The sequence below is a fragment of the Notamacropus eugenii genome, chromosome 3 (genome assembly GCF_028372415.1).
Source record: "Notamacropus eugenii isolate mMacEug1 chromosome 3, mMacEug1.pri_v2, whole genome shotgun sequence".
NCBI classification, from domain to species: domain Eukaryota; kingdom Metazoa; phylum Chordata; class Mammalia; order Diprotodontia; family Macropodidae; genus Notamacropus; species Notamacropus eugenii.
In genome coordinates this window covers 266297566-266315952 of record NC_092874.1, presented here as the reverse complement: position 1 = coordinate 266315952, position 18387 = coordinate 266297566, and the positions used below count along the sequence as shown (strand labels likewise).

The 18387-nt window shown below is 36.9% G+C and overlaps 1 protein-coding gene and 1 long non-coding RNA gene across 14 annotated transcripts in view; one reads left to right on the top strand and one right to left on the bottom strand.

The window, feature by feature from the left end:
• Positions 1-18387, bottom strand: part of LRRIQ1 (leucine rich repeats and IQ motif containing 1) — a 297422-nt gene that overhangs the window by 171739 nt on the left and 107296 nt on the right. For all 7 annotated transcript variants that reach the window (XR_011977307.1, XM_072655502.1, XM_072655506.1 and 4 more), the window contains exons 15-16: positions 17763-17936; positions 12340-12816 (exon numbers count right to left, since the gene is read on the bottom strand). Coding sequence is in view for 6 of the 7 variants with exons in the window: in XM_072655502.1 (XP_072511603.1) it covers positions 12340-12816; positions 17763-17936 (651 nt within the window). In the remaining variant the exon portion in view is untranslated. The remainder of the gene's footprint in view (positions 1-12339; positions 12817-17762; positions 17937-18387) is intronic.
• LOC140534446 (uncharacterized) overlaps positions 1-18387 on the top strand; it is a 49577-nt gene that overhangs the window by 3553 nt on the left and 27637 nt on the right. For 4 of the 7 annotated variants that reach the window (XR_011977308.1, XR_011977310.1, XR_011977311.1 and 1 more), the window contains exons 3-4: positions 6298-6466; positions 8124-8501. The exons of 1 other annotated variant lie outside the window; for it this stretch is intronic. This is a non-coding gene — a long non-coding RNA (uncharacterized lncRNA). The remainder of the gene's footprint in view (positions 1-6297; positions 6467-8123; positions 8502-18387) is intronic. 2 more of the 7 variants (XR_011977314.1, XR_011977309.1) reach the window with 2 other exon arrangements.

Sequence of the window (18387 nt, the reverse complement as noted above, 5' to 3'; positions counted from 1 at the left end):
AAATTATGATTAATACTACCATATAAAATTACCTGATAAAAAAAAAACAAGCAGCTGAGCAATAATAAACAACTCTAGCATGAGATCAGGCTGAGTTAATATGCTGAAAATATCTGTAGGTTAAATGAAAAGACAATAAATAGATGTGACATAGACCAAGGTTACTATCATCTATGCTGATCCATTCTTACAGATTCTGATAATGAAATTCTAACTGCTGGATTCAATGCCTTAGTTGGTTGGTTGTTGTCCTTCGTTCTTGAGAGGACCAAAATGACATCACCATGATAAATCCAAGTTTCAGTGTGTCCAACTGTGGCTGATCAGACCACTACAAGCTCAGAATGCTCTAGCACAGGTTGGGCACAGATAGTCCACGTAAACATTTGGGGTGGATACTCCAAATTTGCACATCTCAATTCTGCTTTGCTCATAGAGCACAGTACCTTTTCTGATGTGGGCATGCCCTGCTGAGTGGTCCTGTGCCAGTGTCTCTCATGTCCCACAATCAAATCCAAAGTTCTTGAGAGAGACCTTGAGAGTGTCCTTGTATTTCCTCTTCTCTCCACCATATGATCATCTGCCCCATGTGAGTTCTCCATAAAATAGTCTTTTTGCAAGTATACACTTTGCATTCAAACAACATGACCAGCCCACGGGAGCTGCACTCTCTGAAGCATAGTTTGAATGCTTGGCAGTTCAGCTTCAGCAAGACTTCAATATCTGTTACCTTACCCTACCAGGTGATCCTCACAATCTTCTTAAGAAAGTTCAAATGGAAGCAATTCAGGTTCCTGGAATGGCACTGGTAGACTGTCCAAGTTTCACAGGCATACAACAATGAGGTCAGCACAATGGCTCTGTAGACCTTCAGCTTGGTAGTCAGTCTAATACCTCTTCTCTCCCAAACTTTCCTTGGAGCCTCCTAAACACTGAAGGAACTTTGGCAATATGTGCATCAATCTTGTTATCAATGTGTACTTCCCTGGAAAGTACACTACCAAGGTAAGTGAACTTATCCACAGCATTCAAAACTTCTCCATTTGTTGCAACTCATGGTTGTTGGTGTGGTGTAGGGGTGGCTGATGGAGCACCTGTGTTTTCCTGGCCTTAATTATTAGGTCAAAATTAGTACACACAGCAGAGAAGTGATCCGTATTTTGTTGCATCTCAGCTTCAGAGGCTGCATTGACTGCACAATCACCTGCAAACAGAAAATCATGCACCAACACTCCCTCCACTTTGGTCTTGGCTTGTAGCCTTTTCATATCGAAGAATTGACCATCAGTACGGCAGTTGACCTTAATGCTGTATTCATCCTCATTGTAAGCATTTGACATCATGGCTGAAAACATCATGCTAAAAAGCATGGGAGCAAGCACACAGCCCTGTTTCACTCCATTGGTGATTGGGAAGGCATGAGAGCATTGTCCACTATCCAGAACTCAGGCAAAGATGCCATCATGAAATGGATGTACAATGCTGATGAATTTCTCTGGGCAACCAAATTTTGACATAAGTTTCCAAAAGCCCTCATGACTAACAGTGTGAAAACCTTGGTCAGATCTACAAATGTTGTATACAGACCTCTGTCCTTCTCCTGGCATTTGTCCTGGAGTTGTCGGGCAGCAAATATCAAATCAACTGTTCCTCGGCCCTTTCTGAAGCCACACTGGCTCTCAGGTATATGACCATCTTCCAGGTGAAGTATCAGCCTATTAAGAGGAACTCTAGCAAGAATCTTACCAGCAATGACTAAGAGACAGATTTCCCTGTGATTATCACAGTACAATCTATTCCCTTTACCTTTATAGAGATGAACAGGGATGTAGGATGTCTTCAGAGAGGACTAGTACCTTTGGTGTGATGGCTGCTGAGCCCTTTCCAGGGCTCCTTTCCACCTTTGGTGTCCACCTGTTCCACCCAACTCTCACTTGTGGCTCCAAGAAGCTGCAGCGCATTTAGCGGCCACACTCTGATAAACTGTTTCAACAGACTGGTCAAACCAGATTGAGGGGAACCAAGGGATTCCAAACCCATTGATGAGTTAGGGGGGTATCTACCCCAAGCATGTGAAGACTTCCCCTTGTGAAATGGACAAATGAGAACAATTTGTTCTAACAACCATGATGGCAGCTGAAGCAGGTGATGTGCAGCACTTCAAGCTTGGTTAGACACCAAAGATGCATCCTGAGCCATTGTCAGTCATCTTGACTGTGTCTTTCAGCTGGATTATGATGACTCTGGAGGAGAGAATGAGGTTGACGACTTCATGCAACTCTTCCTCACTTAAATCCAATTTATGCACGAATCAAAAGACATTAGCCATACCATTTTACTATTATACCTCAAAGTCCTGTGGTGACAGGCAAGTGATGAAGCAGCAGGTGCAGATACACTGGGAGCTGTAGTCACAACCCTGCACACAGGTAGCCCAAGCCATAGGTTCATTTCTTACTGGAAACAGCAGTGGGATACAGCAGCCCCCTGGGTGTCTGAGCAGCCTTTTAAGAATTGCATTGCTCACCTCCTAGTGTGAGCAAGGGGGCTAGAAAAGGTTCCCTAAAAATTGCCTGCTTACCCAACCCTGGCCTGACTACCACGGCAGGCGAGGAATCCGACTATGCAGTCGAAACACAAAAATATGTACAAAAATACCTGCAAAAATGATTCTACTCACTATCAATACATGGAACTTGTGTACATTTATAGACAACACAAAATCCAGTAGACCTGAAAGATGATCTGCTCCTGTTGCAAGAGAACTCAAATAGCAGTGCTGAGTGAAACAAGGATGGCACATGAAAGTCAGCTTACTGAAGTTGGAGCTGGATATACATTTTTCTGGAGTGGCTGCAGTGATGGGGCATGCTGTGAAGCTAGTGTAGGTTTTGCAATCAAAACTAATCTAGTCAGCAGACCAGTGTGCCTGCCAAAAGGAATGACTGACACGTTCATGACAATGTGATAGCCACTTGCAGGAAAACGCCATGCCACCATCATCAGTGCCTATGTTCCCACCATGACAAACCCTGATGAGGTGAAAGAAAAATTTTATGAAGATCTACAGACCTTTATCATCAATGTGCTAAAAGAGGCCAAAGTTTATCATTCTGGGTGACTTTAATGCTAGAGTAGGCTCAGACTACCAGACTTGGCAGCGAGTCCTAGGGAGGAACAGAGTTGGAAACAGCAACAGCAATGGTCATTTACTGCTGAAAGATGTGTACATAGAATGACCTTTTCATCACCAACACTGTTTTCCATTTACCTAAATGCAACAAAACTTCATGGATGCACCCTTGCAGCAAACATTGGCATCTAATAGACTATGTGATTATAAGGAGAAGAGACAGACAAGATATGAGAGTGACAAAGGCAACATGTGGTGCAGAGTGCTGGACTGATAATAGACTTATCCTTTCCAAGCTAAATATTCGCATTCATCAAAAGCACCTCCCCCCAAGGCAAAATGACTACCAGAAGAATTAATGTCAACAAATTAGAGCTCTTCTCTGAAAGTGAACAGTTTATTGCTAACTTAAAGGGAAAGTTGACTCAACACACAGTTGGCAACAGTGGAGCAGAAAAGGAGTGGGCAGCTTTCAGAGATTTGGTGTACAGCACTGTATTTGCTCAACTGGGTCAGAATACTCACAAACACCAAGACTGGTTTGATGAAAATGATGGGGAAATTCATAAGCTGCTAAATGAAAAATGAGAACTCCACAGGATATACCAGCAGGATAGTTTATCTACCTCTAAGAAGGCAGCATTTAATTCTATCAAAAGCAAAGTACAAGCAAGACTTAGAGAGATGCATGATTCTTGGCTCAGTAAGAAAGCAGATGAAATTCAGTTTTATGCTGATAGTAACAATCCAAAGCACTTTTAAGATTCCCTGGAAGCTATTTATGGACCAAAAACCTATGGTCCATCACAACTACTCAGTGCTGATGGAGCCACATTGATTAGTGATAAGGACATGATCCTAGAGAGATGGGCTGAACACTTCCATAGTGTTCTAAACAGACCATCATCTATCAATGCTGAGGCCATTGACCATTTACGTCAGGTTGAAGTCAGTCCCTCCTTAGCTGAAGAAGAGGTTTTGAGGGCCATTAGGCTTCTTTCATGTCACAAAACACATAGTGCCAATTCTATTCCAGCTGAGATTTACAAGGCAGGGCGACAATTGCTTATACAAAAGCTTGTGGCAAGAGGATGTTATCCCCCAATGCCTTAGTATGTTATATATGTGTGTATATTTCCATGTATATATTTACATTGGTATATGTTTATATGTAAATTACATGTTTCCGTATATATGTAACATTATTTGATACATATTCTAAATATGTACTACATGCATGTGTAAAAACAAACAAAAATAAGGGACAAATGGTACTATTTATAATCTTATGAAAATTATGAGTAGCATTATAAAATTAAAAAAGCTAAGCAACAAATTATGCACACATATTATACACACATATATACATGTATATATATACATATATACACACACATACATATATAAAATGTGAGGCAGTAGTAATGTTGTTGCTGAGTCATTTCAGTTATGTTTGATTCTCTGTGACACCATTTGGGTTTTCTTGGCAAAGGCACTGGAGTGGTTTGTCATTTCCTCCTCCTCCAGCTAATTTTATAGATTACAGACTGAGGCAAACAGGGTTAAGTGACTTGCTCAAAGTCACACAGCTACTAAGTGTCTGAGGCCTCATTTGAACTCAAGTCCTGCTGATTCCAGGGCCAGCCTCCAAGGCACTGTGCCACCTATCTGCCTTAATAGTACAGTTATCCCTTCTACATTGCAACTTTCTCCAACATTTCCCCATCATAGCTTTGAAATGCATTGGGTCAGCATAAGAAACTAAATGGAAAGTTTGGGGGAGTTTTGTGGAAGTCACAGACCACACATAAAGGCCATCAGACATAGAAAAAGTTTAGAAACTCAGAAATGCAAAAAATGTGTGTATAATATTGTATAATATCAACATTTATCTTTTAATACCATAATAATTCAGAATTCTTCTCTGGCATGAAGGGAGGGCAAAAAAATTTCATGTAGATTTTCCAGATCATGAGGGTACTGCATCCCTAACACCCATGACGTAGAAGAGAGAACTGTAATATTACTTCATATGAAATGGGTAAGGATGGATGCCTGTGGTGAAAAACATATGGAAAAATTCAATGCATAGGGCAAGATTACTTTAGAAATAATCAGGAATTGATTTTCAAGATATCCCTAAAAGGGAAAAATTCCAGAACAGAAAAGATTATGTATGATACTGTTACTCTAAAAAAGTCAGTGAAAAAGATATCAATAACTATGGGATCATATGTTGCTTTTTCATCTATATAAAATATCTGAGGATGGCCAATGCATCCTCCTTGGTCAACAGTCTTGTAGATATCCTTGATGAACTATGAGAAAGCAACAAATAATCTTTTACAGATGATTTTCTGTATGGGGCCAAATCTTTCTAATTTTATGTCTCACTCAAAGGTAGAGAGAATAATAAATCTTGCTGTATATACTGCTCATTAATAAAAAAAAGTATAAGAGGCTTTAAGATTATGGCCCCCTCTGGAATATTAATAAATAATGATTTTTCTTATTATTTTTAATATTAATATTTTCTAAATATTAATTTCTTAATAATATTTTCTTAACATGGTTTTTTTATATTTTTCTTAATATCTTAACATTATTTCCTTAATATTTCTTAATATTTTTCTTAATATTGTGTAATAATTTTCTTACTACTGATTAATAATATTTATTAATATGATAGCAGTGCATCATACAAAATATCTGTTGGATATCCCATTTTCTGGCTACTTTTTTCCAGTCATAAATACCTCTGACTACAACCTTAATGCTGCTTTTTTACATGCAAATTCCTTATTGGTAACATATTAAAGTCTGCTTCCACCCATTATGAATTCTCGCTTCTTTGGTGACATTAAACTTTCATTCTTTAGAGACTGCCATATACTTTGAACTCCATAAAGCATCACCTGAACAATAAGGTTCATTCAAAAGATATGACTGTTTCAGAAGGAAATACTGCCCAACTTCCCAAAGATAACTTACCTACCTACTTGATTATCTACCTACTTGATTTTGAGACTGGTTTAATGTCCATTCCTGGACTGTGTCCAATATATGTGTACTGACTGATCAGATCTATGGGTTATCCAATGAACTATATGTTAAGAATGGGAAATAGCTGCTCACCTGTTTTTCTTGTATGTATCCATATGTAGCTTCTTATGTATCTCAATTGGGAGGTTCTGAAACATTCCAGTGCTTGAACCAATTAACACAACATCTTCTAAAACCAGGAAAAACTGGAATATTTCACCATCGACAAGGAATTATTCTTCCATTTGGGTTGTGCATGAACATCTTTTATCATACTGGTAATGACCTTTGGTGAGTACACAGCTATTTTATACCTTACTTCATATGAATAACCAGATAATCATTGAACAATGTTATTGACCACTGAACATCCTGGTCCCTTTCCTATCTTTCTAGGCTCCTTACTCTCCTCTATATACTCCATCACCCAGTGTGACACTGGTTTGCTTGTTATTCCTCCACTTTCCAACACCAAGTATTTTTCCTGGCTGTTCCATTCCCATGCTTGGACTGTTTTCTCTCCTCATCACCACCTCTTAGCTTTCCTGGATTCCTTCAAATCTTTGCCAAAGTCCTACCTTGTGCAAGAAGCCTTTCCAAGTCCTCAATCTCAGCACCTTTTCTCTGACTACCCCCGTTTGCCCTGTATAGAGCTTGTTTATACAGCTCTCTGCATGTGAGTTCTTTAAGAACAGGAGCTGTTCTGTTTGTTTTTACTTTTCTTTGACTCCAGTGCTTATCACAAGTGCTTAGAACATAGCAGGTCCTCAACAAATGCTAGTTGACCATTTCTATTACATCTTTCATAGAATCTTGTAATAATCTTGCTATATAAGCATGAGAAGCACATGGTTGAAGAAGAGCCTCTAAAGTAGAATTTTAACTAACAACCAAATGTCTTTTGATTCCACAAACAGAAAGTACAGTGGTATCTTTAATTCTCTACACTTTTCATGCATCTATGTCTTTACTTATATAACTCTATGGAAGTTAAAATCATACCAACTCCCAGGATGATAAAGACAACTTTGCTCATTGATCTGTTGAGTATTAACATCAAATAAGTCAGAAAAAATTAGGAAGATATGCTCTCCCAGAGAGTTTGCTAGTATCATCTATCAATGTATTAATAATTGCCTGCTATGTGCCCTACATTATGCTAAGTATATGTGTGGGTGGGAGTGAGGGGCACACTAGTTCAAAAAATGAAACTATCCAGCTTCATAAGAAGACATCCTCCACAAACTCCAAACAGAGAAGGGATTCCCTAACCATGATGAGTACTTTAAGTACTGCGGTTAGCAGATGACATTGTGCTGATAACATCAATCCCTCAAACACGAAAGTTTTCTCGATGTTATATATATATTTGCTCATGTGAAATCAACTAACCTTCTCCAGGAAAAATAGTGGCTCAATTATGTATATTGTTATCTTAATTATTACAAATAGTTCAATAGAGAGCCCAATGAATCATTCCATCTTTAAGTATACACACATACATACAGATACATACATGTATATGTACACATGGATAAGTGTGTGTATGTGTACGTGCAAGTGTCTTAGACATGTACTGAACACAGAAAGTGAACTAAGCCCAGAACTAAGGAGGAAACTGTACAAAGATTTTCAATTTCAATGCTCCCAAGCTACTCATTAATACAGATGCCCAGCTTTTTAATGCTGATATTCTCTTGCAATTGCTATCTTACTGAGATGTACAAAATGCCATGCTTTCAGATAAGTCAAAATTATAGGTTATACAAAGGTAATAGGAGGCAGGGGGAGGAAGAAACACACTGTGGAGGCATGTTAATTGTGACTGACCATGACTGAATGATGATAAAGTCCCATAACTGTGATGACTGGGTAAATATGTATGATCTCATTTTGACTGGGTCATTACCGTGGTAAGACAATATTTTTGCCCTATTCTCTACTACAGACCATTAAATGGCTGCTCCAAAACTTCTCAAGCTTTCCACACCATCCATCCTTCTATCCTATTTGCAAAGGACTTCGCCTCAGGCTCTTAAGACTTCAGGAGCTTACCTTTCTCCTCTTCTCTACATCTCAACGGATGCTTCCCTCCCCACAATAACATCCACTCAGGCTCAGAACTAGAGGCTCGAAGAATCAGAAAAGACCTTAGGTCAAAGGGGGCATCCAAGTAATTTTGTGAAGAAAGCAAGAGATTCTAAGCGGGAGTACATTCCAGGAACAAAGCCAAGCTTATGCAAAAGCAGAGAGAGGGGAGATAAGAGCATTGTGAGAAACACATTGAAAAAGAGCAAAAAAAGTCAGTTTGGCTGGACCACTTAAGGTATGAAGGGGAATGGTGTATGATAAGGCTGGAAAAGTGAATGAAGCAAGATTATGATTAAGATTATTTATTATTTAAATGGCATATTTTGATTAAGATTATTTAAATGGCAGTCAATCAATTGAAGATTTATGAAGTACTTATTCAACACCAAGAGCCACATTAAATGATGAAGATACAAAGAAAAATAATCAAACAATCTGTGCCTTCATGGAACACACATATATTCTTTGGAAGATAAAATATGTACACATATGTAGGCACGTTACAAAAAAGGAAAGATAACTGAGGAGAATGGCCTTGCAGTCTTAGGGATTCAAATAAGACTTCATGGAAGTTGGTACTTAAATCTTGAAGAAACCAAAAAATACTCAGAGAAAGAGGTAAGTCAGAAGAGCAATCCTGTCAAGGGAGACAACTGATATTAAAACACATAGATGGGGAATCAAGAGTAAGGAACAGGAAAAAGGACAGCTTGGCTAAACTACAGAATCCACAAAAGTAATGTGCAATAAGGCTGGAAAGGCAGTTTGGTGCCATGTTGAGAAGTGTTTTAAAAATGTCCAACAGGGGAGTAATTTATGGTTCATAGGGCATCACTGAAGTTGAGTAAGAAAGTGACATGGTCAGATCTATTGCCTTAGGAAAATGGTTTTGGCAACTACATAGAGAATGGATTGGAGTAGGGAAGAGATTTGAAGTGTGGAGATCAATTAAGAAGCTTTTTAATTCTTCTTCAGCTTCAATAAGACCCTACAAACCATAAAATACTCCTCTGTCAGACATTTAAAACACTTCTCAACATGGCCCCAAGCTTCCTTTCCAGCTTTATTGCACATTACATACTCTATACAAGAGATGACAAGGGCTTAAACTATGGTAGTGGCTCTATAAGTAGAGGGGGAGTTCCTACTACCTTCTTTCCTACCTGTCGTCTCCCAAAAGCTTATGTTTATCCATATGTATACATGTATATGCTATGTGCATATACGTGAGTATATACACAAATATGCAAATAACATGTCTTCCAGATAGTTGCAAGATCTTTGAAGGTGAAACTGTCATTTTTTTCTTCATATCTCCAGCACATATAAGTTGGTGTTTAACAAATGCTTGTTAAGTACATACAGACTGATTGATATCCTAAGGACAACCCCTCAGAACCTACCCTTAATTCCATCCTCCTTGCCCCAGTCTCTTCAGGTACATTATCCCCACAATTCTCTCTCATCTCAAATTTTAGATTTCTCTCTATCTACTATCTCTGTCCCTGCTGTATGTAAATATACCCCAAGTCACCCCCCATCCTTACAGAACCACTAATTGATTAACCAACCCCTCAAACCGTTGCTATTTCTCCATCCTTTCCAAGACAAACCCTAAGACAAAGCCTCCACTTTCATTGTCTCCACTTCTTTTCCTCTTACTCACTTTGTCTGGCTTCCAACTCATTCAGCAAATTGATGCTCCTCTCTTCAAAGCTGGCATGGTTTCTTAACTGCCAGCTCTGCTGGCTTTCTCTTTTCTCATCCTTCTTGACTTTTCTGAGGCCTTTGGTACTCGTGAATCCCATCTCCTCCAGGATTCTCTATTCTCTGTCCTCTGTATTTTCATAACCCCACTATTTCTCAGTTCTCCTCTTGCCTATCTCTTTACCAAGTCATCATCCATGTCATGCTCATTAACTTGAGTAGATCCTCAAGCATCAGTCCTGAGCCCTCTTTTGCTTCCTCTTCACACTCTCTCTTGGTTAGTTTATCAGCTCCCATGGGTTTAATTATCAGCTTTATGCACATAGCTCCTAGATCTAGCTATCCAAACCAAACCCTCTGCTGAGCTCCAGGTCTGCATCACCAGTTCCTTAGTGAACGTCTCAAACTGGATTACCCTGAAGACATCTTAAACTCAACAAGATGAACGTAGAACCTTACCTTTTTCCTCTTAGCTTACCAGTTTCTGTCCTGATATTATCTACCATCTTTCTACTCCCCTAGGTTCTAAACCTTGGAAACATCCTTTACTCTTGGTTTACTCTCATCCCATATATCAAATCAGGTGCTAACATTTAACTGCACCTTCCTGATAGGTATTTACATGCATCTGTTTTTCTTCCCTCTCATGGCTCCCACTCTAGATTGGGCTTTAACACCTTTTCCTGTGACTATTTCAATGGCTCCTTAATGGATCTCTTTGCTTCTAGCCTCTCTTTCTAATCTATTTCCCACACAGCTGCAAAAGTGATTATACAAAAGCCTAAGTCTTGACTGTGTTACTCTCCTCCACAACAATGTCCACCAGCTCCCTTTTATTATTTCTAAGATCAAACGCACAATCACATTTTAAAATCCTTCACAACCTAGCTCCAACCTTTCAGGCCTTGTGACACTTGACATTCCTTCATATATTCAGTGGGTCAGCCAAACATCCTTTCCGCCTGTGGCTCTGGGGTAACATTCAGTCCTTTGTGTCTCTGGTTTTTTTACAAGCTATCTTCCATGCCTGGAATGCATTTTCTCCTTATCTAAACCTCCCAGAATCGCTCCCTAGTTTCCTTCCAAGCTTAGATCAAGTGACACCTTCTGCCTGAGACCTTTCCTCATCGTCTCCCAATGGTCAATATATTCCACCCCCCCAACACAAACTACCTCAGATTCGTTTTGTGTGTATTTTATATATTTCTATATATACATGCCTCTTCTGATAAAATATGAGATTCTCAAGGACAGGAACTGTTTCATTTTTGTCTCTGTATCCCCTGCCCCTATAACAGCAAACATAGAAGGCATGATTAATGCCTGTTTGACTTGCATCAAAGAAGTAGAATATAAATAGAATTTCTTATATGTGTAGCCTGACATAAGGAGGTGGATAAGTCACATAGTGAGATTGAAATATAACTTGACAGCCAAAGTAATGTGCTTGCTTCCATGAAATCTGGGAAAACCAAGGAAAACCTTCAGTGAGTCAGGTAGAATCTTTGTGGAGGATTTACAGAAAAACATGACCAGCAATTATACAGAATGTAAAAGCCTAGATAGGTTACGATCTGCCATTATTTTAGAGACATTCCTTAAATAATTCTTCTTCTTCCCAACCTAGACACTGGAGGCAACGAGGGACAGGCAGAAGAAAATATAACAGATTAAAGCTAAAACCACATTTTATTACAGAACAGGCCAATATAGCAAGCAAACTGAGTTACCATTTAACCATTTCTAATGTCATTCTTGGTTACTAAAATAGTTCTCTAGCTGCAAAAAAAGGATATATGCAATTAAATCAGAAGGCATCTTGGCATAATCAACTTGGCCCTTATAAAAATGAAATTAAAATAAACATATGTATAGTAAAATTAAATATTTTTCTAACTCAATTAAATTCAATGAATAAATAGGAAATATATAAACCTTCTCTGAAAAGAAAGTTAGAAAGGCCTTACTCTTCAAAGGGCATTTCTTTACCATTTCCAGGAAAACATATACTAGTTCTTCCAAAAAAAAATTTATTTTTAAATGAACAAGAATTTAGAAGACAATTTTACAACAAACTCTGCATAGTATCTAATAATCAATTAAGTTAGGAGAATTGACCAAATTAATATTTCAGATGATTAATATGGCAGAAAATGAAAGTTACTGTTTTAGGCATGGTGAATATATTTGAGAAAAATAATATTAGCACTGTTCTACAAATAACCAATGGAGTACAAAGGATCTGGTCATTTAAAATTTGTACCTGTACCAAAAAGTACCAGAAGGGTACCTTTTGCCCAAGATCATACAATAAAATATAATCAAGAGAGTGAACTATGAAGAAAAATTACATTTGTAAATCTTACTTTTTGGCATCATTAGGAATATGTTGGAAATCCTTTTCCATTTCACTTGTAATTAATGGCTCAGTGACAGTGTTGTTCGTGGTATGAATTTTGGTGCTCACAATGCCTTTCCTCTTCCTTTGGACTCTTTGGTCATGATCAAGTTTCACTATATGCTCATGTACGGAAGATGTAGTGAATTCAAAGTCACTGTTGTCAGGATCAATTGTTTTTTGAGAAACTTCCGGAAAATCATGTTTATTTTCATTTACCCCATTAATGACGAGGTTGCTTTGCTGTAGACTGTTATTGGCTGCTTGTTTCAAATTCTCTTGTTCTTCTTCTGATTGGTTTTCCTTTGTGATACTTAAATCTTTATCTCTATCAATGATACTGACATGTCCATGTTCATGAGCATCTCTGTACTCACTACTAAGTTTCATCAGCTTGTTAAAATAGCAGCACAAGTCCTCTATGGCATCTAAGGAGTGTATATTTCTAAAGAAAAAATAATGAAAAGTATTTAGTAATAATAAATATAAGAAAATGTTACCATTTTAAGTAAGTTTAATGAACACTATGATCACCACTGACATTAATTATTAGAAATTTATTTAGGTTTGGTTACATTTTAACAGATCTCATTTTTCATAAAAGTAAAAATGTTAATTTATATAATATTAAATGAGTAGATGAAACACAATGTTTAGTTGTCTTATTTTGATACATTTCCTTCCATGAGGTATTTTTTTTTTGTATAAATGAATGAGAAAGAGCCAACCCTTTACAACTGTAAACATCAAAAGCAGATAGAAAGCCTATGAAGGTTGCTGCTGCCTAAATTTGGAGAAGCTATTTATGAAATAAACTTGAAAGTGCTTCCAACATTGAATCTTGCCATGCAAAATATTTTTATTGGACTTTTAAATAAAGGACTGATGTTATGGGAAAGGTTTTTCTCATTTTTCACTTGAAGGAGAATTCACTTGAAAAAAGAATTCAAATACTTTAACACAATATTAAGTTTACAAATTTAAACAAACTAAATTCTAAAAGGTCAGGTAACATCATCAGCTCTATTTTATTTGTTTTAAAGATTTTTTCAGTGTATAGTCAAGCATTACATTAATTATTAGATTCTTGGCACAGAATGGCTCCATTATATTAATAATGATGTTTCTAACTATAGGAGGGATGAGGAAGGGATAATGAGAATTATAGCATATCAGATACCTTTATGGCAATGCAACAAATGTTGCCATTTACTTAGTAAACAAGTAAAAACAAAGATGTATATTTCTGTCACTTGTTTAAATAATATAATTCCTCTTAACTGCTACTACCACAAATTATTCATGTAAAAAGGCCTGTTGTGAATTTCAATGATATATATGTCATGTTAACCTGGAAAAGTATAAATATACACATACATACTTACTTATATATGTGTATATACATATATATGCATAAATACATGTGGGAGATTATTTCTGAATAGTTATATCTTCACAGTTCAGTAGTTTACATTGGAATAATACATTTGTTTTTAAATACAAATAATAATAAAAATGTCGTTTTAAAATCATGTTTGGCTTATTTCCTTTGAAGTTTAAAATATCGTGTGATCCTGAACCATCAACTCTTTGGTACAGTAAGTATGTCTGAACATAGTGTAGCACATACAAAACATGGACTAGTAAATAACAAGTTTTAGCCACATACATCTTCTGGTTTTGTTGAGGATGCAATGCGAGTTAAAACAATCAAATATGAAAACTCTCTTTTTTTTTTAGACTTTGTGTCAGAGCAGACTAAATTTTGAAACTCATTTATAGGAAAAAGTCATAATTGAATAGTAATTACCAGAGAACTAGATGGTATAGTAGATAGAGTGCTGGACTTGGGAGTCAAGAAGACTGGAACTCAAATCCTACTCAGATACATAATAACTGTGACCAAAGGCAATTTTTCAGCCTCAGTTTCCTCATTTGTAAAAGAGGGATAATGACATCATCTACCTTTCAGGGGTTGTAGTGAGGATCAAATAAGATACAATGTGTAAGGCACTTTGCAAATCTTAAAGCAATATTATTATTATTGGTGGTGGTGGTGTTTTGTTAAGAACATATCTCTACTACTTATATTTTCACACTTCTATTAGAGTTACTGTGTATTTAAAAAATGTTTACATTAACATCTCACTAAATCCATATAAAACATAAGAGCAAAACAAATCAAAAATAATAGGATACATAATCTCAATTTTCTTTTATGAAGGAATCATGAAATTCTTAATTCTAAAATAAAAATCAATCTTAATATTTTAGATCTGGTAAACATAAATGAAAAATATGTTTTCCTGTAAGAAAGAAAAATTAAGCAAAATAAGTAGTCATGGAAACAATTATTTATTCAATTGCCATGGGTGAATGGAAAATTTCTCTTAGGAAATTAAAAGTGTAGGTGAGAGCTATCATTACTCATTCCAGTACTGACTCTGATGATCTTCATTACTTAGCAGCTGTTACTAGCTGTCAATTCTTCTTCCCAAGGAAAGAACATTATACATAATGAATATGTTAGCTTTTTCTCCCTCTTTCCTATCTCTTCAGCAGCCAGAAAAGTAAGCTCAGAGTTGAAATTTCCAGGCCCCAAATGAGCAGACAAGAAAGACATCAGCACCCACTCAGTCAGACTTCTCATGGTGTTAATAACAGATCAGAAGACTCAACATCAATAAATTAGAGACTTCCACAGGGTTTATCAATAATTTATTTGTTTCTATAAAGGCAGCACTTAACTCCATTCAAAGTATAGTACAATCAAAGCTTAGAGAGAGGTGGTTTTCTTGACTCAGAAGGTAGAAAAAGATTCAGTTTTATGCTAATAGAAACAAACCAAAGTGCTTGTATGATGCCTTGAAGACTATTTATGGACCAAAGATCTATTGTAGACCTCAGCTACTCAGTGCTGATGGAGTTATACTGATTAGTGAAATGATTCTGCAGGCATGATTCTGCAGGGATGGGCTGAACACTTTCATAGTGTTCTCGACAGACCATCATCAACCAATGCTGACGTCATCGACCGTTTACCTAAGGTTGAAGTCAGTCCGTCTCTAACCAAACTTCCAACTGAAGAAGAGGTCTTGAATAGCATTAAGAAACTCTTGGGTGTCAAAGAACCTAATGCAGATTCCATTCAAGCAAAAATCTACAAGGCAAGGGATACGCTACTCATACAAAAACTGACTGAAATCTTTTGGTTTATATGGCAAGAGAAGACTATCCCCCAGGAGATCAAGGATACCTCCATTTGTCCATCTCTATAAAGGAAAAGAAATTAGGTTGTCTTGTGACAATCACAGGGAGGTCTCTCTCTTAGTCATCAAGGGTGAGATTCTTGCTAGACTACTCCTTAATTGGCTGATCCTTCTACTGGAAGATGGTGATCTACCTGAGAGTCTGTGTGGTTCCAGAAAAGGCCTGAGGAATAGTCTACATGGTGTTTGCTTTTTGACAACTCCAGGAAAAATGCCAAGTGCAGAACAGAGGTCTGTATACAATGTTCACTTATCTAGTCAACGTCTTTGATGGTATCAGTCATGAAGGTTTGTGGAAAAGCATGATGAAAATGGGTTGCATGGATTAGTTCATCAGTTTTGTACACCAGTTTCACAATGGCATATTTGCACAAGTTCTGGATAATGGACAATGCCCTCCTGCTTTCCCAGTCACCAGTGGAGTAAAGCATGGATGTGTGCTTACTCTCATGCTTTTTTTTAGCTTGATGTTTTCAGTAATGTTGTCATATGCCTTCAAGGAGGATGAAAATGGCATCAAGGTCAACTACTGCACTATTGGCTAATTATTTTATTTGAAAAGGCTACAATCTAAGACTAAAGTGGAAGGAGAGTTGGTATATGTCTTTTTGTTCATATATGATTGTACACTTAATTCAGCCTCTGAGGCTAAAGTATAACAGAATAGATCAATTGTGCTCATTTTGGCCTGACAATTAATCAAAGAAAATACAGGAGGTTCTCCACCAGTCAGAACCAAACCATACATTATGTGGAACTATTGGTTAGAAAAAACGGAGAAATTTTAAATGTTATGGATTCATTCACTTACCTTGGCAATATAATTTCCAGGGATATACACACAGATGATGAGGTTGATGCACACACTGTCAGAGCTAGTTAAGTGTTTAGGAGACTCCAAAGGAAAGTGTGGGAGAGTAGATGTCTTAGGCTGCCTGCCAAAGGCCTATAGAACCTTTGTGCTGACTTCATGTTGTATGCCTGTAAAACCTGGGCAGTGTACCAGTATCATGTCAGAAAACTGAGTCACTTCCATTTGAATTGTCTTAGGAAAATTTTTAAGATCGTCTGGCAAAATAAGGTACTGGACAATGAGGTCCTTTCTCCAGCTGAACTGACAAGCATTCAAACTCTACTGCAGAGAGCGCAACTCTCATGGGTTGGCCATATTGTTTGAATGACAAACATACACTAGCCTAAAAGACTGTTTTAAAGAGTTCATGTAAGGCAGGAGCTCACATGGTGGTCAAGAGAAGTGATACAAAAACACTCTCGAGGTCTCTCTGAAGAACTCTGGAATCGATTGAGTGACATACAAGAGACTGGCAAAGGACCACGCAACATGGCATGCCTTCATCAAAGAAGGTGCTGTGCTCTGAGTGAAGCAGAATTGCAGTAGCTAAAAGAGAAACATGAGATATCCAAATTTTGAGATGTCTCCACTCCAAATGTTCATGCAGAATGAACACACATATGTGTGTTCTATAGTATTCTCAACACAAATGTTCATATTTGTGTTCTCCACACAAATGTTTGTATTTGTGTCCAACTTGTGGTAAAGTCTTCCAAGCTCATATTGGTTTGATCAGTCACAATCAGACACGTTGTACCTTGACCCCAACATCATGATCATGTTGGTCTTCTTAAGAGAAAGACAACAAAAAATGAATGAAAGAATGACCAACAAATGAATGACAGCTGAGAATGAATTTTAGCTTTCTGTTGTTTACTAGTCAGTGTTTTCTTAAAAAATCCAAAAGGTTTCAAATCATAAATGAAGTTGGTTGTCATGTTACAAACTGTAGGAAGTGGAAAATACTACTTCTCAGAGAAATATATTAATAATTTTTTGCAATTTTGAAATTTTGTTCAGTTTTTGATATAAACCCAGAATATACAGCTATAGATTTCTATTATTTTTTGATATAGTATTTTTATTTACTGCTCCAAGTGAATATATACTATATTTCAGAAAGTAGATCTAAAAGTAATTTGATATCCTGCAGCTTTACTGGGTATTTTTCAAAAGTATTACCCCCAATAAGACAGATGGGATTAAATTAGAACATTTGTTATAAAATTACATTAATATTTAAATTATGCTAAAATTTAGGTCACGTACCTTTTTTCAGTGACATATTTTTTAACTATTAAGTTAAATTCCTGGTTCTGGGTCTGGCAGATTGCTGAAAAACTGCCTGGCTCTGGTATGTCAATTTCATGATTGGGAGAATCAGATTTCAGTGTTTCACCATTGAGAATTCTTAGAGCAGGTAAGATTTCAATTATGGACTGCCTAGTGAAAAGATAACAAAATAAAACATCAACTTTACAAAAATAATTGAACTTTTAAAAAAAATCACAACTGTCCATATTTAATTATACAATATAATATAGATTGAACTTTATTTACCAGAAGTATTGATTGGCATTGCCCCCTCTCCCCATTCTTACCAAGAGCTTTGATTCAGATAATCTAATTAAACAATCAATTTGATTAAGCAAATATCAATGATCACCTACTATATTCAAAGCACAAAGGCTCTGAGGGGATTCAAAGACCCCTATGAAATAGTCTCTGCCCACAAGAAGCTTATATTCTACCAGAACATTTGCAAATTTGAAATTGTTTTAGAGTTGAGGAAGACAAAAAAAGTATTACTTTATGATTCAGTTTTAGAATAGTTAAAGGCACAGTCAAGAAACACACAGAATGCGCAGCACAGATCACTCTTTTATGATAGTGG